This window comes from Eurytemora carolleeae, unplaced genomic scaffold, assembly GCF_000591075.1.
Source record: "Eurytemora carolleeae unplaced genomic scaffold, Eaff_2.0 scaffold594, whole genome shotgun sequence".
Taxonomy (NCBI): Eukaryota; Metazoa; Arthropoda; class Copepoda; order Calanoida; family Temoridae; genus Eurytemora; species Eurytemora carolleeae.
Window position 1 is genome coordinate 57,465 of NW_019396661.1, and position 22,827 is coordinate 80,291.

The 22,827-nt window shown below is 31.6% G+C and overlaps 1 protein-coding gene across 2 annotated transcripts in view; it reads right to left on the reverse strand.

The window, feature by feature from the left end:
* The window catches only part of LOC111707050 (uncharacterized), a 38,189-nt gene extending 24,968 nt beyond the window's left edge, over positions 1–13,221 (reverse strand). Inside the window, exons 1-6 of one of the 2 annotated variants that reach the window (XM_023480047.1) lie at positions 13,114–13,221; positions 11,569–11,626; positions 10,268–10,334; positions 6,835–6,905; positions 4,418–4,500; positions 3,222–3,269 (exon numbers count right to left, since the gene is read on the reverse strand). In XM_023480047.1, the coding sequence (XP_023335815.1) occupies positions 3,222–3,269; positions 4,418–4,500; positions 6,835–6,905; positions 10,268–10,334; positions 11,569–11,626; positions 13,114–13,197 (411 nt within the window). In that variant the 5' untranslated portion in view covers positions 13,198–13,221. The remainder of the gene's footprint in view (positions 1–3,221; positions 3,270–4,417; positions 4,501–6,834; positions 6,906–10,267; positions 10,335–11,568; positions 11,627–13,113) is intronic. The other variant, XM_023480048.1, reaches the window with a different exon arrangement.
* Positions 13,222–22,827: the final 9,606 nt, after the last annotated feature.

The window sequence follows — 22,827 nt, forward strand, 5'->3', positions numbered from 1 at the left end:
TTTTACATAACTCTAAAAGTATTGGTCTGAGGCTGTTGAAATTTTCTGACTTTTCTTACATACCCAAAGCCCTCCCTTTAGGCCTAAAACCGGGCTTTAATACTAACTGCCTGAGTCCTCAGGCACACTGCCTGAATGACTGCTTTTGCCTGTAGCAAACTAAATCTTTGTTTTGACCCACTTTCACTTGTCAGATTTTGATAAAATTTAGCTTTTTGGAAAGCCTATGACATAAGGAAACGGATTGCACAAGTTTTGCGAAAAAAAAATTGCAAATTTTTTGCAAAAATTCTGTCAAAGGAAATTTGCACATTTTTAGTTTTTCTTGATTAAAAATCAGGTTATTTAAAATTTTGCAAAAATTTTTGCATATTTGAAATGGCATGGTCAAGGGCTTTTCAAAAATGTATAATTTGTCATTTTTTGGACAAATTTTTTTTTGCAAACATTTTTACTATAAAACTGGATTTTGCGATAAAAAATTCAATTTTCGCAAATTTGCAAATTTTTTTGCAGATTCTAAAAGTAGAGCACAAGAGTTTTCTAATGATGTATCATTTGTCTTATTTGGACATAAAACATGGGATTTAGAGGGGGGGGTCAAATTGACCCCCCCCCAGCGTATCCTGGTTTTCAAGTACCCCAGCGGAGATAGGGTTAAAAAATTGGGTCCGATCACTACGTAGCGTTGCCCAGGTAACTCAAGTTACTCCCGTCAATTGTCCACGCAATAGTCTTAAATTACGATATCAGCTATGTTTCCCTGAAAAAAAGTCGGCCCACTCATTACTTAGAATCTCAAAACCAAGCTAAGAACTTTCCATGATTCTCCCGAGTTTCCCAGTCAAAATTTGAGGCAAAGCGGTCCAGGGGTTCATTAGTTATGAACTGACATAAAAATAAACAAACAAACAGAGATTACTACTTTTTATACATGATATTTTATTCGAGACGCAAACCGCCAAAAATACACTGAAACAACGTTTAAAGAAAGTTTGGCAAATATTACGGGCAACGCCGTCCACTTAACTAATAATAAATACTAGAATATTATAGATATTAATTTTTAAGACAGTTTAATTTTTGTTTACACTTAACCTTAACACTTAACCCTATACCGGCCAAGGGGGGGTCCCTAGGACCCCCTCCCCTTGACAATTTTTTTGAATATTAAACTGAGGCTGTTCAAATGTTTCGACCTTTCTAACTAACACATGCTCCTAACTTTAGGCTCAAAGCGGGTCTTTTATAATAATTGCCTGAGTCCTCAGGCATACTGCCTGATTGCCTTATTTTACTTTTACCTTTATCCGGCTAAATCTATATTTAGACCTACTTCCGGTCTTTGGATTTTGACGACTTTATATAGCTCTATAAAAAGCTTTTAACAAAAGGAAGCAGATTGCACAATTTTTGCGAAGAAATTTGAATAGTTTTTTGCTTTTCAAACATGTATAATTTATCATACTTCGCGAACTTTTTGTTTTTGCACAATTTTTGCTTAATAACTTGAAATTTCCAAAAGTTTATCAAATGTTATAGATTTGTATCACACTAATGAAATAGAGGGGAGGAGGGGGTTTAGACTATTTTGGTAAACCAGACACCAGCCTGGATAGGGTTAAATAACCATATATACTTTATAGACACATTTCCCTTTCAAAATATCGGGAAACCGAATTGAGTTTGACAGTTCAATTTGTGAGTAGAGCTAGGAGAGGCTTTTAAATAACATTACATACAGGGTGTCTTAAATTAAAACTTTGATATAAAAGTGTTTTTTTAGATATTTTCGAACGTTGTTTGAAGCATGTGTAGGGTACAGGTAGAGCTCAATAAATATATGCTAAAAATAAAGAGTCTTAAAAATTATTTTTTCAGCTCTGGAAAAATGTTTTACAAATATTTGCCAGAACACTCAGGCGTAAACAATGATTTCTTCTTCTTTGCAAAGGAACTAGATTATCTACTTAGCCCCAGTTTAAGAGTTAAAGGGACTAGATTATCTACTTAGCCCCTGTTTAATGGTTAAAGGAACTAGATTATCTACTTAGCCCCTGCTTAAGGGTTAAAGGAACTAGATTATCTACTTAGCCCCTGTTTAAGGGTTAAAGGAACTAGATTATCTACTTGGTCCCTGTTTAAGGGTTAAAGGAACTAGATTATCTACTTAGCCCCTGTTTAAGGGTTAAAGGGACTAGATTATCTACTTAGCCCCTGTTTAAGGGTTAAAGGGACTAGATTATCTACAATTAGCCCCAGTTTAAGTGTTAAAGGGACTAGATTATCTACTTAGCCCCTGTTTAAGGGTTAAAGGGACTAGATTATCTACTTAGCCCCTGTTTAAGGGTTAAAGGAACTAGATTATCTACTTAGCCCCTGTTTAAGGGTTGAAGGAACTAGATTTCTTGTCATTTCAAATATCGATTAGAAATAAGACATGTCCGATACACAAAGGGAACCTTTCAACCTTTTTGCCGATCAATAATACTCAAGGTTTTATTGATTTAAAATCTTGACACGGTGTGGCAGGGATAAGATTAACTATTCAGAAAAATTAACAGCGTTCTTTTTACATTTCATGAAATTTGTTTTCCCACAAAGTTTCTCATAAAATGTGCAGTTTTCTTACAACTTTCAAAGACAGTATCTTGTAAATCTGGAAAAATGATCAACTTTTTACATTAACTTTTTACTCTTTGAATAAGCTTTAACTTTTTGGTGACGTATTTTCACTATATTTGAAGATTCTTAAAAAGCTTCTTTAGTTTTTTTTTTCAAATTGACAGTACGTGTATCTTCACAATATCTCTGTATATCTTCACTTGTAAATATGTACTAGATTGTTATTATAATTGTGTACAATGTATACTTATAGATTTTCCAAAGTACCTTTTTATAAAAAGATATGAATATCATATTGCTTGTTTGTTGTCTATACAGTCTTTTATAAGCATTATTGGATTAAATGACAAAAAGGATAATTTGGTGATATTTTTGTTTTTTCTTATTTTTAATTTTGTACTAAAGGAAATAACATTGTTAGACACAAACAGAAAGGAAATGAATACTCTCTAACTCTTAAATATTTGCAACCTGATGTTGTAAACTTTTTAATGTTATTAAAGATGAACTGATTAAGTTTATTGGCGAGTGTTCAATTCCTTTCGTCAAGAAAAAAGTGGCGCCAAGCGTTCTGTAGTTGAAGAAATATATAATACCTCGGGAACCACAGGGGCATCATTAAGGACAACTGTGAGCAAGTTTACCTAAATTTAAAAATACCTATTAAAGGGACTGTTAACGTTGTTTGAATGAGACCCCCCCCCCCTAGAAGTAGCACGCCTGATTCACAATGATAGAATTAAAAACTAAACATCAATGAGAAAGATAGCCATATATTTCCTCTAATAATATATAATTTTCATTTGTGGTCTCCTTAAAAAGTTGCACTGACCGACTAAAATTAAAGAAGAACATTGACAGAAAAAAGTCTATTTTATAACACGACAATATCAATACCCAGAAAAAGTATCATAGTCTACTTCTTAATTCTTTGTAATTCTTTGTATTTGTAATAACAAGGTAATTCTTCGTATTTGTAATAACAAGGTAATTCTTTGTATTTGTAGTAACAAGGTAATTCTTCGTATTTGTAATAACAAGGTAATTTTTCGTATTTGTAATAACAAGGTAATTCTTCGTATTTGTAATAACAAGGTAATTTTTCGTATTTGTAATAACAAGGTAATTCTTCGTATTTGTAAAAACAAGGTAATTCTTTGTATTTGTAGTTACAAGGTAATTCTTTGTATTTGTAATTACAAGGTAATTCTTTGTATTTGTAATAACAAGGTAATTCTTCGTATTTGTAATAACAAGGTAATTCTTTGTATTTGTAGTAACAAGGTAATTCTTTGTATTTGTAGTTACAAGGTAATTCATTGTACTTGTAATTACAAGGTAATTCTTTGAATTCTGATAAGTTCTGATCAATTCTGATAAATTCTGATAGTTTCTAATAAATTCTGTTGAATTCTGATCAATTCCGATAAATTTCTGATAAGGTCATTTTATAAAACCCGGAAGAAGAAATCTTTCAGCGGAATTGAGAAAAAGTTTTTATTGGTTATTACAAAAACTTCTTACAGATTATTCTTAGAGAAACATTAACTTTTCAACAGTGAATAGAAATCACATAGAAAGAAGGTTAGTTGTCTTTTTGGAATAAAAATAAAAATGCTATTATGTAAATTATAATAAAATATCAATATAAATAAATGGTCATGTTAAAAAAGTTTGCATAAAATAAATGTCGTAATTTTTTAAATGGAACAATATAAAAGCGTAAATATAAAAAATAGAAAAATAGAAAATGAGTTTGAACTTGGAATAAAAGTGTGATATAAAAAGTTACCGTAGATACTGTTACTAGAAGAAGAAATGTAGTTTCTACCAGAGAACATTTTGTTATGGGTGTACACTCAAATATACTCCGCGCTAAGATAATAGTTGTAAATGTTTACTATAATTATATATATATACGTAGGTACAAATAGGTTGAGAGGATAAACAAAATCAGTTGTCAACTTATATACAGGGTTACCAACAAAGGATGAGACTTCGGAGACGACTGTACGGAATTCATTTTGGTTCGCCTGTTCAGTTTCATCCATTGTGGGAAGTAAAGATTTATTGCTAAAAATACATAGAACAACCCTATATACTAAAGATGGATATGTGTCTGGCCAGGACAAGGTTAGTAACGACAGTTATTAAAAGTAAACTATACGTTCATAGTTGTCTTAATGTGTCACATATTAATTCCCTTACATTAAGGAAAGTTAAAGAAAAAATAAAAATAAATGGGAAGTTAAAGGGAAGTTAAAGGGAAGTTAGGGGAAGTTAAAGGGAAGTTAAAGGAAAGGTAATGGAAAGTTAAAGGAAAGTTAAAGGGAAGTAAAAGGAAGTTAAAGGGAAGTAAAAGGAAGTTAAAGGAGAGTTAAAGGAGAGTTAAAGGTAAGTAAAAGGAAAGTTAAAGGAAAGTTAAAGAAATGTTAAAGGAAAGTTAAAGCAAAGTTGAAGAAAAGTTAAAGGTAAGTTTTAAATATTTAAGTGCAGATAAAGCATTGCAAAGTAGAAATTAAAAAGAAGTAAAAGAAAAGTTTAAGGAAAGTTAAAGGGAATTTAAAAGAAAGTTAAAGATAAGTTTAAAATATTTAAATGAAGATAAAATATTGCAACGGAGTAATTAAACAGAAGTTAAAGGAAAGTAAAAGGAAAGTTAAAACAAGTTTAAGGGAAGTTGGTGGAAATCTCATTGTTGTTAAAGCAGTGTAAAAAGAGCCCTTATAGGGAAGCTAAATGGAAGTGCCAGGTAAGTTAAAAGTAAGGTTAAGGGATGGAAAAGTAAAGTTGACCAAGTAAAAGAGAAGTTGTTGGGAAGTGAGAAGTTGTAGTGTTGTTAAAGAGAAGTTGATAGGAAGTTGTAGTGTTGTTAAAGAGAAGTTGATAGAAAGTTGTAGTGTTGTTAAAGAGAAGTGAAATTTAAGTTTCAAAAAGTAAAGGAAGTATAAAGTTATTAAATGGCAGTTAAAAAGAAGTGAAATAAAGTTAAAGGGATTTAAACCCAGAGTCAAATGAAGTTAAAGGGAAGGGAAAGACAATTCGAATGAAGTTAAATGGAAGTTAACGAAAAGTCAAATAAATATGTATGGTTAAAGAGAGAGAAGTTGAAAAGAAAAGAGGTTATATATATAAACAGGGTGAGTAAAAAAAAATAGGGTGAATAGCGAGATCTTGAATATAATAAAGAATTTTTGTTTTGGTAATCTCATTTTTGACAATAAAAGTATGAAATTTTTGAATTTTTTCTTATAGGCAATATGATTGATAAACCCTTTAAAAAAATTCCGCCACACAATTTTTTTCTTAAAATTGGATAAGTAGAAAAACATGAGTATGGGCATATATTATTTCTATAACACCTTAAAATATATCCTTAATCCGGATTACTTAATCTGAATATCTAATGGACACACTTTTGATTTTCTTCTTAATCCATTCTTTCTTGGATAAAGTATACTAAAATCAGAAACCTGTTTTTTTTAAAATAAGAGAGTCCCTCCCGTTTCTGAATTAATCTTGAATGTCGGGCAAAATTTAAAATTTATCGGCTTCATATACGCGACTCTGATTGGTTGAATTTTATACACTTTTCAGGATACAAGTACAAGATTAGGTTAGTCTTGATATTAAGATAAAGAAAGGATCAAGCATTAATCTCGATATCCACCATTCAAAAGTTTTCAGCTCAGATGAATATTTTTGGAAAAATGCGCGATATTAAATTTAGAAACTGTGCAATTTTGTTTTTGAAAAATTTATTTTAATGATTTTTATTCTTTCTAAATTGTTTTTGTGGTATGTATTTCTGAGATAGTTAAGAATGTCTGAATCAGAATAACGGGAATAATCACATAAAAGAATGTTTTCATGAAAGTATGTTGATTGCGGATTTTCTGAATTTAATTTTGCGCATTTTCTCCAAAAACTATTATCATATGATCTGTTTAAGATTTTATGGTGTGATAGAAATAATACATCCCCGCACTTTTGTATGTCTACTCACCTTATTTTGAGGGAAAAAAAGTTTAACTTCTTTTGAAGGGTCCATCAGATTGCCCATCAAAAATAAAAATTTAATATTTTATACATATTTTTCAAATGAGATTACCAAAAAAATGCTTTATTATATTCAAGATCTCGCTATTCATATATGTATATATACATAGTTCGTATATATATGTATATGCATATATAGTTAGTATATACCCATGGGTAGAAGAATAGATGCTCTAGCACAGTCAATAAACGCTTGATGAATAATCAGACCCTGGCTCCACCTGAAATTATAGTCATTTAGTGATCAATCACTATCCAGAGTTCAGAAAAAAATATTCATTCTTAGTGATCAAACACTATCCAGAGTTCAGAAAAATATTCATTTTTAGTGATCAAACACTATCCAGAGTTCAGAAAAATAATCATTTTTAGTGATCAAACACTATACAGAGTTCAGAAAATATTCATTTTTAGTGATCAAACACTATCCAGAGTTCAGAAAAATATTCATTTTTAGTGATCAAACACTATCCAGAGTTCAGAAAAATATTCATTTTTAGTGCTCGAACACTATCCAGAGTTCAGAAAAATATTCATTTTTAGTGATGAAACACTATAAAGAGTTCAGAAAAATATTCATTTTTAGTGATCAATCACTATACAGAGTTCAGAAAAAATATTTATTCTAAGTGATCAAACACTATCCAGAGTTCAGAAAAATGTTTATTTTTAGTGATCAAACACTATACAGAGTTCAGAAAAATATTCACTTTAAGTGATCAAACACTATACAGAGTTCAAAATCGGCAAAATCGGCAATTGCAATATTTTGTTTTCTTTATCAAAATAATGGATGATGCAAAAACAACAGGAAGAAAATGGAGATCTAGAAAAAAAGAGATGTAAAAATATTTGCAGTTGCTATCATCTAATGATTTATAGAATTTTGATAAAATTAGATTTTAAAAAAGTCGTAATAAAAAGGGGGGGGGAACCAGTAATTAGATCCTGTGATAATAAAAAAAAAGAAAATCTGAAATTTTAGTAAAATCTCAAACTTTGCGGGGTATCTCAAAATAACGATCTTTAAGACAGTGTAGCACTCACCACTTTAAATTGTAAATTTTAAAATTGATACCAATTAGTGGTTTGTAGCACAAACATTAAGGAAGTATTAGGATCCGCCCTTCTGCCACCATAGATAGAGTATTCAAATAGCCACCATTTCTTAGTTCTAATTCAGGCAAAGCTGTGATTTGTTTAGAAGATTAGCATGTTTTTCAGACCCTAATTAAATTCCATAATATGTTTAAAATTGGAGTAATTTGAATTCATGAACTCAACCAGGGCCAAAATGACAAACTTCAAACGATTAATACTTTTTTGAAAATTGAACCATGGTAAGTATTACAATGTCTTCAAGATCGTTTGTTTTGGGACACCCTGTATAATTTCTTTTCTTGAGAAAGGTATGAGGCATAACCTACTGTACACTGGTTGGCAGTATTTTTTGTTTTCTCCAAAGTGCATAAACTTTTAAGGGGCCACGACGCATATAGATCCAGACTGCTATTAAAAACTGCATCATTTTTCAAAACTGGGTTGAATTTAAACTGTCGCAACGCCTTGGAATTTGAATTTACCTCATCTCCAACTAGCTTATGCTTTTTTTGTAGCCCTAGACTATTCAGTTTTTGTTTTCAGATTTCGTTCTTAAGAAGAAGTTGGCAAAATTCTCATGAATTTTTGCTTGAGAGCGTGCAACCTTTGTATCCCTTAGGACGAGCATTAAATTTCAGAAACATCGAATCGACATCAAAACAATGTCTAAAAGTTTTCCTTTTATCTTAAATAATATTAAAACAGAGTTATGATCTGTTCACCGTCTAATGATATTAACAACGAACATCTTATGAAAGAAAAGGGTTTCTGGAAAAAATTAGACTGTTAATAAAATTTGATTTTTGTGAATTTTCAATGACAAGGAATATTTTAATGAAATATCTATGTGAAAGTTTTACTTTAAGCTCAAGTACACTTCAAAGCAGAATAATTGGAACCTAGCACAAGGCTATCAACAAAGAATGAGACTGTACCAAATTTATACTGCCTGGGGCCGAATATAAAGAATTTGAGCATCGGTTTAAATTTAAGCCGCGGCGCAAATATGGTTCCACTTAACATTGTTTTCAATTTTTGAAGATTTAAGCCGGCGGTCAATTGAAACCGGTTTTTGGCAGATTTGAGACACGGCTCAAGTTCATTAAATTCGGACACTGTTTACTTATGTTCATGATTCCCTGCACTGTAAACTTGTTACTTTCTTTGCCCAATCATTAAATAATCTGCATTAAAAGACTGAAGAAGAAGAGGACTTTTTTTCAAGCTTGGGAAAGTCATACTATTAAAGTTTGAGGTCGTCTTTACAGTCTCATCCTTTGTGCAGTGGGTAACTCTGTAGAGTGCGAATTACTAGGAGATGGGATAATAAATGGAAACTATTAAAATTATTTTATACAGTTAAACCCTAAATGAGCCATACATCGAAAGAATTTATCAAATCTCGTCTTGACAATTTTTCAATGGGTTTTATACTATTTTACGTAAATCTCAGTATTTGCAAAAATAAATAAATAGCCATGAATATGCGGGAACAGTTTTAAAGAGCTTCAAATAATCATCTAATTTAAAAGTTAAATTTCTGCAGCATTCTATTATCAGAAAGTGAAGAATACGACATTTGATGAATTCTTTCGATGTATTTAATATTCAGGGTTTAACTGTAGTTAACAAAGGAAGGGCACAACAGATTCGTTATAGAGAACATTAATTTTTGGCAAAAACACAAATTTGTATGAATTGAACGTTGTCACAACTCACAGCCTCACAGGGGGGCACTGGGTACCGAGACCAAACGTTGTAGACTTTCTCAAAAAGATATGGTTCAAACATTTTAAACAGTTTAAACTTTGGCTTTTGTAATCTAAAAGCATAATTCAAAGCTTAAAATATCGAAGATCCGCGATATCAAGCCTCCATGAAACACGACAATTGTGCAATGACACAGACCTGTTGAGTATAATAAAGCTACTGCAGTACAACTATTTTGCTTATAATCAACCTAAAATACACATGAGATCTCTGAAATGTCGTCTTCACACTCTAAAGTTTTACAGACCCAACTTCAGTTTTCAAAACATTTTTAATTGATTTTCATCAATCCGTCTTCTAGATGTTTACCAACATTCAATGTTTACTTAAGACATTGAAGAATAGAAAATAATTTAGAACTAACATTTATCTTTTATATTTTACAGCTATAGATCTCTTTAAGACCTTTCTCGGTAAAATTCCTTCCAGACTTACTTTAGATTGGTGGACAAATAGACCCCCCTCCTCCCACGTACAAACAGACCCCCCTCTCCCACGGACAAACAGACACATCACCCCCCCTCTCACGTACGGACAAATAGACCCCCCCCCCATCCTCCCACGGACAAAAATAATGTGAAAAATTAGGGGGCCACCCAAGGGGGGGAGGGTAGGGCTTTTATTTTAATTGTAAACAAAAGTTTATGAGTTTATCACTTGTAAATGTGGATTTCGTTAAATGGTGAGAAAGTTAAAATAAGAATAAAACTACCTCTCTAGCGGTCGTTTGATTGTTATTATGAGAACAAAGAGAAAGTTCATGAAAACCCCTGATCCTCCTACAGTACAGTATCCATTTATTAGTATTTTTTCATTCATACAATTTCTTAATTGTATATATTATAATTATCCCATAATAGACAAAAATATAAATAAAAAAAATATTTGAAAATTATGTACTAAGAAACACCATAGATAAAGATAGATTGCGCATAAGACGACATTTTTCATCTTGAAATGTTTTAAAGATATTCCTATTATATAGATTAACTAGGTTGGTTGTGAACATTGGCTGTTCTTATGTCATTGAGTACTTGTGGTGTGCATGAGTTCTGTAGAGAGAAATTTAAGTTAGTTTAGTCCTTCTCATGTCCTTCTTCAGTTCTCGTCAATATGATATATTGCTCAGTGAAATATTGTTGTTCAAATAGTTCCATTCCCGGAGTTATTTTCACTCTATTATGAAATCCATTAAAACACCAAACTACCCCGCTTATCATTGAAGTACACTTTGACCCCTAGAAGTATGAGTTCGCGGACTGTACAATTCTTGGTGATTTGCGTACATAAGCTATCTATGTTTATTTATTTATCTATAAAAAAACACTCTGTCGCTGGAATTTTAGATGACCCTTCAAGTAATTCTATCAATTTCCCTTCCCTTCATTTGCTGTATATATGTGCAAGTAATTTTTGCTATGATAATAAGCGATTATGTCAGACGACTTTCGATTTTAATTTTTATCTATATCAAGCTTTTAAACAGAATAAATACACAAAAAAACATTGAAAAAAGCTTCTCTTTAATTGCTTGTAAACTTCTAATTCGAAAAAAGCTTGTTAACAATTAAAACCTTATAAATAAAAATGTTGTCTTCATTATATTGATATTATCGCCTACAACAGTATGAAAAACTACCATTTGAAATAATTAGATTTTAAAAGAGAATAATTGACATCTTATTCAAACATGATCTGATTATGATTGGTTATGATTATGAAAAACAAAGATTTGGTCATTTGTAACTGAACCATTTTCATCAAAATGCCTTAACTGGGAACTATTGTATTGTGGATATCAAGATCAATGCTTGCTCTTGATCTTTAGTTAATTTATTCGATAATCGAGATTAAGTAATCGGGATTATGAGAATCCAAAACAGAAATTCCCAGCTCTGAACATTTAGTTGCAACCATTGCAAAATCACAAAAGGGGGGAAAAATCACGCTACAGCTTTCTGGTTCTCACTTGGGTTTTATTAATGTAAAAAAACTTGAAATATCTGTATGTTCCTAGAATGAGAAGGATTATGGCGGATATGTGCATATCCTCTGTACAGGTGAGAGAGGGCTACACAAAATAATCTTTTAGAAGGACTGAAAATATTTCCTCAAAAATATCTTGTCTTTTTTAGAATACAAAATTTTAAGTTCGCAGAATTTCGATATTTTTAGATTTTAGATAATGACTTATTTCTTATGCAGAAAAACAAATTGTTTTTGGATTTTGACAAAACTCTGTCTGTAAAATAATACTCATTTTAACATATTTTGAAAACAAAATTAGCTTGCCATATTAATTTAACCTCAAAAGTTAATATCCAAAAATGAGTTTAAAGGTAAGAATCTGAGTATCAAAACAATGCCTAATAAATCTATTCTTACTTTTTAAAAGAAAATCTTGATTTGGAAAACGAAAATGTTTTTTGATTATTAAAGCCTGTCAATTCCAGATATTTTATTCTCCATTTTCTCCTAAATTGAATTGAAAACTATTTGAAAGGACAAAAATATAAAAGAAAGTACAAGGGGTGTTGTTTATTGAAAATTTGAAAGAATTCTAAAGCTTTTTAAAATTTGTAAGATAAAGTTTAAAGAATTTTTCAATAAAGTCTAAAAATTTAATAGGAGTGTTCCTGAAGAATAAAGGGGTAAAAAGGCTAAACCAGAGTTGAAAACAAACGGTAACAATCTTTTTCAACTATTGCGGCAAAAACCTAAATTATTTAATTTTTTCTGTGCATTTTTAAATCCAGTTTTTCGTGGATTTGTTATATTTGATTTAGAAGATTTTTTAGTCTGGATGAAAGAAGGTGATTCTCAATTCTCATGAGTCTTGGAGGAAATAATCATCATTGGAGTACTATTTTACACCCCTTTTATTGGATTCCCCCTAGAACGTCTCGTTGGAGACCACCAGATTCTCGTTGGAGACCACCAGATTTTCATTGATGACCCCCAATTTTCATTGGAGGCCTCATGTTTACGTTGGAGACCTCATAATTTTCGTTTGAAAACCCCAAATTTTCGTTTGAGACCCCCAGATTCTCATTGGAAATCTCCAGATGTGCATTGGAGTCCCCAGATTTCCGTTGAAGACCCACATATTTTTGGTGTAGATCCCCAGATTATCGTTGGAGACCCCTATATTTTCGTTGGAAACTCCCAGATTTTCATTGGAGACCCCCATGATTTCGTTGGATACCCCCAGATTCTCTTTGAAAATATGGGGCCACCAACGAAAAAATGAGGTCTCCAATGAAAATTTGGGGGTCTCCAACGAGAATATGGGGGTCTATAAAGAAAATCTGGGGGTCTCCATTCTCCAACGAGAATCTAGGGGTCTCCAACGAGACGCCCATTCGGGTCTCCAATGAAAGACTTCAATGCTGATGATTTCTTCCCTGACTCGATTCTCTCATCCATTTTCGTCCTTCATTCAATCCAGGTTTAGCCTTTACTCCCTTTATTTTTTCAATAACACTCCCTTTATTTTTTAATAACACTCCTTTTAACTGACAAAAGATTTTTTTTACAAATTCTTAAAAGATTATTTTCCGTTGCTGAGCAAGTGAAGTTTGGAGGACATTTTTGTTCTGAAGAGGGAATAGATCCCAATCCTGGCTTGATTGCCGCAGCCATCTCATCTGAAATATTATAATATTGTTTAAAGGGAATGTAGGCGTAATTTCAAGAGACCATTCGTTTTAAACGATATTTTAAACACGCACCGCTGCCACTTTAGTAAAAGTAAATTCAACCTATTTAAAGCATAAAGTCTGACCGCGTCAGTCTTATTGCACTGGCTAGTTCTGTTGATTGTCTTCTTTATTAACCAAATGGCCATGCGGTGCAGTACAAACTGGGACCGGAAAGGTTGAGCCGGATCGGAAATTCAAATGTACTACGGCTGCCCGTGTGAATAGATTTAATTGATTAAGAATAACTTTGATATGCTGCTACAAAAAAAGGAGGAAATTGTAAGAATTTAACACGTTTCTAGAAAAACAATAATATCTTCCACAATATTGATAATGGTGTCGCAGCAAAACGGTCATGTCCATCTTGAATTGATATTACAAAAAAATGCCCTTACATTATGAAAATACACAAATACAACGAGATTGACTCAGCATATATATATTTTTGCAATTCTGTTAAAAATAAAATAATAATGCTCAATGTTACTTATTAACTCTGTGTAAGAAGTTGTAATCTCATTGCCTGAAAGCTCTGTGATCCATATACTCTGATGCTGAAAGGAAATACAATTTTAATTTTGAATATCTCAGTGTCTAACTCTAAGCTAAATGATTTACTCTATGTGCAATGCCACGAAAGCTCTAATTCTTCACCTAATTTTGTGCTCTAGTCTAGAGTAAAACTTTTATTTAGTAAGGAGATTGTTTCAAGGGAAACCCGTCGGATTATAATTTCAAGAATGTAAATCTTAACCTTACCCCCCATTCCCCGCCTATGATTTCGTCCTTAGAGTTGAGCTAGGCGAGTGTGATACGTGTTCCCAGTCCAACTTTTCAAGGAGTGTTCATTAAAAAAAAGAAGACCTCTACCTTGAATGGTTAGGGTGCAAGAGAGGATTTCTAAAACTTTCTAAAAGTACGTAGGAAAATGTTCAAAAATAATTTTAATTTTCGACAAATATTAACATGTGACACATAGTATCAACTCCATTTATCAAGGTCGTTTTAAATATACAAATTTTAGCTCTGTAGCTTAATTAATTAAAAAGTTGTTAAGCATTTCTAAATTTTTCGAAACACCAACCCACCGCCGTGTGAATGTCCTCCCCTCTACCTTATAAATAAAAAACTATGAAGTTGAACAAGTAAAGAAAAAATTTGGAGATCTCCTTCATTGTTACAGTTGCAAAAATCCTTAAAGAAAATATCTCACGACATACTATGGTATATTGGAATTTGGAATTCATAACTGCAGCTACTTCAAATTCTTAATTATGAACCATTATAATTATGAAATTCAGAATTCGTATATATTATTATATAAGTTTTACACCATCATTTTGCAAAGATATAGGGATTAAATAATAATAGTTGTGATCAAGGAATGGGAGAAATGTAAACAATGCAGTACACAAACATATTTTGTGATTTCTACGAAATAAATATTTCTTGTATTGAGGTTGTCTGAGAAATTAATTGTAAATAAACAAACATTTACTTTCATAAACAAGTTGTCTAACTATCAAACAGGGTGATTTTACCAAAAGAAACGCAAGTACATGGACAAAAAGATAATTTTAATATTTACAACGCGTTATTAATATTACAAACCATTTAATAAAGAAATTAATCCTCTTCAGCGTTGTTAATCTTTCTCTGCGTAAGGAGGCTCTCATACAACTTCCAAACGTCGAAACCAATATTTTGACAATTTGACTTTTTTACATCACAAAGATGACGAATTTAATGTTTTTAAAGATCTTTAAATATATCTAGGGTCCTTCAAACGTATTATACAGTGATAACCAGAAAACTGTAGAATAGAAAGACGACGTTAAAGCAAAACTGAAGTGCATTTGATGTTGCTACAAAGTTAAAAGCTTTACTAGTAAGTTATTAAATCACTCATTAAGTGAAATGTGTCTGTTTAGACTGCAAATTTGCTATGTCTCATGTTCATTGGCCTATTTAAAGCCATAACTTGACCTTAAAAGTCGACTTCCTATTCCAGAGTTTTCGGTAACTGGTCAAAAACCATAGTTAAACATTTTTGAAAAAATTATTTTCGAGAGAAAATGGAAAAAAAATGTATAATCAAATTCTCCATTGTTTCTTATAAGCATAAACATGCGTAAAAGTCATTTTGACAGTGAAACCAAAAATAAAAACAAACAGTTTACGTAAATAAAAATACACTTTTCTAATTAAAATTTGATGTGACAAAACGTTTAAGGGTACCGTTGAAAATCGGGCATTGTCGTCTTTGCATGGAAGGACACTTTAAATTACGTTCGCAGTCCTGATAATGATTTTTCAAAGAAAATTTTTTTTTATTCAGTTCCTTGGAACCTTTAACGTCAACAAAAAAACATATTGGACCGAGGTACTAATGTAAGGAAAGATAATTCATAGGGTTACGCATTTTTTTACTGCAGTGTACTGTCTTTGGGCGGAAAAAGTAAACACATGACGGATCCGTGACATGGAATCAATTTTTACAAAAATAATCTATGAAATATTCTGTTCATAGGAAACTGTTATGTGAATTATTAAAATTTTCAAAATTAAATGCTTTTATCCTCCTCGGATTCAAAACGAACACTGATGCATTTTGTTTACAAATCCCGCCCAGAGAGAACTGGTTTCAATATGTACGCAGAGTATACGCAACCGCAATTAACTTTCCTTGCCTGTCCCTTCTGTATCATCCTTTATGGGTAACCCTGTATCTAGCCTACACATGGTATAAATCAATAAAAGTTAAGATGAGAGATTGATTGTAAATCAGGGTTGGAATTAATTCCTGACCAGTGTTACTAGATGGACCGTGTCTAGGCTTTTCCAGGTCAAGGTAAAAATAAACAGGGTTTACCTACAGGGTGTCCCAAAAAACATGGGAATTCAGTGACGAATTCGATATCGTCTTTGTTATGAATTAGCATTGTAATACCTGATTTAACAAGCCATATTATTATTATGTCTGCTAGAGTTTATTTCATAAAAAGACTGTAAAGATGTGTTTATAATGTCTCCCTAAGATGAACAGTGTAGACGGACAAGTTTACTCCGTTTCTATGCAATTTTCTTGTTTTACTAAGTACAACCGCATGCAGTCAAAACATAAACAAACAAAATGTGAACATAGCAGACGAAACTCTTACAGATTATAGCTTTCTCAGTAGGCATCACTATACTAAATAAAAAAATTATTTTAAAAAGAAGATATTGAATTCATCACTGAATTCCCATGTTTATTGAAGAACCAAGTATAATATAACTGCCCTTTTACACTTGTACTTGTAGCTTAAATATAAGACTTTTTGGTTATTTTTACATCTTTACATTTTTACATTTTTACATTTTTACATTTTTACATTTTTACATTTTTACATTTTTACATTTTTACATTGAGATTTGACTTTGTTGTTTTCATGTCGTGTGTTTGTGATAAGAGGTTAAATTACGTGAATATTTTTTAAAACGAAAATTGAAAAATTTTAAAAATTACGTGTTTAAGCAGTTTTTCTGTCAATTTGGTACTTTCTTTTTACTTTGTTACTCTATGTATTCATAAAGAAGTATATAGACCAGGAACCGCCATATCGCATGCGTCAAATATGTGTGCTGCAGTGGGAGGAGATCAAAACAAAGCATTCAGGGGCAACGCATCATTTTTGAGGGAAAAAATATATTGCTATCGTATTTTTCATATTAAGACCAGAAAGCCAAAAATAATAAGTATTCGATCTAACGATTGATATACTAACTTGTTTTTTGTTGGACTAATATCACATCAGAGCTTTATTCCTTTCCCTTCAACTTCTATGGGGGCACTGGCTTTGTTTACATTCCTCCCGCAGTGTACAGTACACAATTTGCGTATCTGAGTTGTGCGTTCCTGTATATAGTTCCTTGTTTTAAACCAAGAAATATTTAGTTCCTTGTTTTCAATTTGAAATATACATGTTGCAATTATAATATTTAGAATAAATACTATGAACAGATTCTTCACTGCATGAAAAAAATTGTTCGATATTTATAAAATTGTTTTTAATTGCACAATTTTAGTTGATTATAATGTGAAATATCGCCCAAATATGATTTTGCTTTTAGTATATTCAAAGTATTAAAAAAAATTCCTATGTAAAATCTTTATATTTGGTGTTTAATTATATTTTAGATGGATCAAGCATGAAGGAAAAGATATTAAACAAGAAATTGCATAAAAAGCCAAAATCGGGATACATCGAACACCGAATTCGTCTTCCACACATTAAGCGCCTCTGCATAGTTCCGAACATGATGCAAAATATTAAATTATTCTGCAATGTTGAAAACCCATTATCTACAGGAGGCTAAAATAGTCTATACTTCCGCTTTTACTTCCGCTTGATGTACATTCAAGGATAATGTATTCTCACTAATCCTCTTAATTAAACTTAAACTAGAGTGAGAGTATAGCGATGTGTAACATTCTGTAAAAAAAAAGATAATTTTAAGATTTAACAGAAATGAACTGAGTTATTGCCATACTCTGATTTTCTTATCCCTATAACAACATCCAATATCATAGACCTAAGAAATTTATGAATTCATGAAATATATGAATTCTGAGGCCGAATATAAAGAATTTAAACCACCAAAAACCGGTTCCAATTGAGCGCCGGCTCAAATCTCGAAACTCTTAATACAATTTCAAGTGGAACCAACCATGTTTAACTTAGGCAACGTCTTAAATTGAGAGGCGGCTCAAATTCTTTAAATTCGGCCTCAATTAAATGAAATAATCTTAGTCTGAAATATCATCAGTTTGCAAAGATATAGGGGTCTTTAATTAGATAATTACTATAATGAGCATAAAGAACCGTTATGAGTTAAAAATGAACGGAAACTAACAGCTGACGAACCATTTGTAAACTGTTATGCTACTAGTTTATAAAACAAAAGAACAGTTCATTAAGAAAAATATTTTACTTTAATGTGTAAAATAGGTATTTTTAGACTCGTACCTCAAGCATGCAAAGTTTTGTTAATGATCAGCAACGCATTATAGAATTATAAAAATCTTGTAAAGGAATGAAAATAAACTTTAAAAGAAAAAAAATTAAAGAAAATAAACGATAAATTGACATTTACGTTAATTTTCTAACCATTAACGAACAAGGTCTTATTTAGCTCTTTGAAACATTTATTACTACTTCGTGAATTTTCATAATTAAGCCTAGAGTTTACTGCGTATATCGAGTTCAGTCACTATTTTTAACTAACTAGCTAAAGGGCCCATGAAAAAAATTTGAAAAAATAAATTCGAATTTTTTTTGCCTTTAACAGTAACACCCCTGGCCACCCATGAGTGTCCACAAAAAATATCAGCCCAATCGGTCTAGCCGTTTGGCCGGCTTTACGTAACATATATACGAATGTCCTGTTTTATTTTACAGATAAGCGCTATCCTCTGTGGCACTATATCCTCTGTGGCACTATCCCAATCAAGAGTTTTGCCCTAAGTATAACAATTATTTAAAACAAATACAAAGTACAAAACCCTAGCCGATATTGCTTAATTAGCAGAAATGAAGACGCGACGCCACAAAGTCAACTACAGAAGTGTTTTTTTATGTTTCAGGAATATAATGTTTAATGCTTTATAGTGTTTAGAGGTTAAAGATGCTGAAAACAAGATTTTTTTTCTCTTTTTTGCTGTTTAATTCGTGAAATACATTTCAGCTTCTTCTTTATTGTACTTTTGATCTTGAAAAATCTACAAACACTGCTCCAACTTCAACATAAATCAACATATAAAGAATAAGTTTATTTATGCAGATATATTGGTACAAGTTTGCAACCTCTTCTTCTTTTGCACAGGGTCACCCACAAAGAAGAAGATTTTAATTACTATCTGAAACTCTTTCCGAATGATGAATGTCCTAAAAATTGAATTTGTACTTAATTCAACTTTTTGTGTACAATATTTGATATGGCAAATATAAAAAAATAAGTGTTAGGGTTCAAGTTACCAGGAATTAAAGAGAAAGGACTAAATATATTTCGTACATTCGTCTCTTAATTATAATCCTGTGTGGGTAACCCTGTTAATGCTAATAGGATGGCTGTCCTTCATTAAGTATAATGTTAAAGAGTACTTAATATACATATTACATAGTATAGAGTTTATATATATTGTATACTTGATATATTATACACGTACTTAACTTGAACCAACTTTAATCTCTATAGAGGAACTAACATCATACTGAAAGGGACTGTAAGCGTAATTGTAAGTGAACCTCTATGCGAAGATGAGAAGGCCCGATTTACAAGGGTACCATTGAAACCTTAATCTTATCAAAAATGTGGGAGATATCTTCGTTTTTCTGCCTGGAAAAGTGTTATTGAAAATTTCGCAAAAAATGCGCAAGTCAGTTTTGCAGAGAAACCGAAAATGAAAATAAAAATTTTCAAAGAAAATAAAACATAGCATACTTGATCAGACAAAGCTGTCAAGGTCATCGTTGTAAATCGGGCATGGTCATCTTTACATAAAGGGTCACTTGAAGTTACACTTCCTGTCCCTTTCAGTTTCCCTGTTTACAACCCACCCTCCCCCCCCCCATTACTTATCTTTGTTTTCTTTACCGTACTCGGTACACAATCCATCATTCAATCAGTCAGCGTTGACAACCAACAATCATCAACATTATCGATGCTTGATCAGACATCCTTAGAGATAAAACTTTGTTACCATCAATCCATAATTAACGATTAACCATTGTTAAAATATAAAAAAATAGATTAGCCAACCCTAACGAACTAAAAATTATTAATATAGTTATTTGACAATCGCCAACCTAAAATACGCTAACAATTTTTTTTTTCAACACAAAAAAGATGCTCCCCGAGACCCCTGTAAAAAATCCTGTTTTCATGGTTCTGAAAACTTCATTCAAATTCTTCCCAATCTTCTTGTCCAACTAAATAAGAATTCCTCAAATTGATTTCTTCTAAATCTCCTCATCTCCTTGCCCTTTACCTTCCAATTCCGCAAATTCAGAAAAATATTTCAATTTGAGTCAATATAATCAATTTGGCATGGAAAAAGCTCTTTAACCCTCAGGCTCAAAGTGATTAAATACTAAAGTGGGCCAAACTCATAGTTGGATGACGACATTTTATGTCCCAAGTATTTATAAATAATATATAGTTATAAATTTGTCTGTACGGAGTGAAACAGGTTGGAGGGGGGGGGGGGCGTATTTTGTAAACAAAATTTTTTATTAATTTAAAGGGTAGGGTACAGTGCGGAAAAAAGTCTGGTCTGTGAAAAATAAATACAAAATAGCCCGTAACCTTTTTGTGACTAAAGCTACAGATCTAAAAACTATATTTTTAAAAAGCCCTTGAAAGATGCATGTAGAAACATGTGTCACACTTTTCACTTTGATATTTGTTTAAAACCAAAAAAATTATTTTTTTTATTTTTTTTACCCTTTTTAGACATTTTTTTCCACCCTCTTTAGCACCCAAACTATTAAAGTTATCGGTCTAATTTTTTTTCTTTGAGCTGGCCATGAAAAATTGGGCTATGAACTTGCATTTCAACCCTATACCTATTTTCTAAGGCCTTTTTCTAGGGGGGGGGCCCCAAAACCCCCCCCCCCCCCCCCGATATACATAGATTCAGACCCCCAGCCTTTACTGGTTTAACTGATCATCGACTCAAAAGATCGCTGTGTTTAAACTTTTCGGAAACCGCTTGAATTCCTCTAAAACGTGGCCCAGAGTAATCTCAGCGTAGCTGAGCTGTTACTTACTTACTTAAAAGGACTGCAAAGGAAAACTTGATTCACAGCTAAAAAGTTATGACTTCAGTTTTACTACAGTGAAACCCTTAATAACGAATACATCGAAAGAATTCATCAAATGTCGTATTCTTCACTTTCTGATAATGGAATGTTGCAGATATTTAGTTATTTAATTAAATGATTATATGGAGCTCTTCAAAACTGTTCCCACCATATTAATGGCTATTTATTTATTTTCGCAAAGACTGAAATTTACGTAATATAGTACAAAACTCATTGAAAAATTGTCAAGACGACATTTTATAAATTCTTCCGATGTATTCGTTATTAAGGGTTTCACTGTAAATACTTCCTAAATAACTGCATTCTTTTTTTATAGTTCTAAGAACCAGAGGAATTGATTTATTGCCACATACTCAAACTCATCCTTATATCATTGTAACTTGATGATGTAAAAGATATAAACATAAAGGATGTCAAAAATCGGCGCGAATTTAAAAGATGCTTTAAAGCATATTTTATTTTTACCACATTTACCACAAATATATCCATAATTTGTATTTCTAAACAATTTCTAAACAATCCACCACAAGTTATATTAAATATGATGTAAACAATAAATATGTAACTTTCCTTTCCTTACCTTTTCCTGTTATTTTTTTAGAATTGGGGGAAAATATTCCCACACCGTTTTTTTTGGAGGTTTTTAAATATTTTCTCATGAAAAACTTAATTATGTATATGTCTTTGTTATATTTCATAAATAAATAATTACTTACTACTTGCTACTTGATATTTCAAACTTCAATTATTTGATGTTATGACATTGGGTTGCAAAGATTAGACAATCAGAGTTTGAGCCGACAAAGACTATGTTCCTTTCAAACCCATTTTTAGAAAAAAGGGGTGGGGGATGTTTTATTTTATAAAGCCAAAAGTCTGTAAAATTCCCAAACTTTCCCTTCAGGAGCATTTATTTGACCGGTTTATTTTTCTGGACAGAGAAGAGTTGAATCCATATCTCCGGGTTCTGGTTACATCTCTCTCCTCCGGATGAGAATATCTCCGGGACTGATAATTATCAGAGGTAAGTCTCCGACTCTACAGACAAACTGTTGCTGAGGATCAGAGCCCGCATTCTCTCCGATCTATCTATCTATCCATATATCTATCAATCTATCTGTTTATCTATCTATCTAACTATTTATTTATATATATATATAATATAAATATATATCTATATTTAAATATTTCTGTTTATCAGTCAATCTATCTCTCAGTCTATTTGTCTTTCTATCTGTTTCCAAAAGAACTAGCTCTTGGGACTAGTAGGTCCAAAAACTATAAAACTTAAATTCTTAATAAAAAAATATCATTTTCTCCATTTTTTTTATTTTATTGTTGTTGGGTTAAATGAAGGTGAGAATGAACAAAGTCTATTTTGCAAGATTCTCTTTGAACAATTTTATCAAAGAAACTAAAATACCAAGGATAAATTCCCCTTTATTCATCTGTTTTCTGTTTGGTGATCACATAAACATAGTTTATCTGTTTGTTGATCACATAAACAGAGATAATCTGTTTGGTGATCACATAAACAGAGATTATCTGTTTGGTGATCACTTAAACAGAGATTATCTATTATCTAATTCTTGGTGATGCTTACAGAGTTAACGTTGATGATTTTGTTATTATAACAAATTTTTAAAAATCATAGTTTAAATTATATTCAAAATAAAGCTCTTCGCTCATGCATATTATTATATATA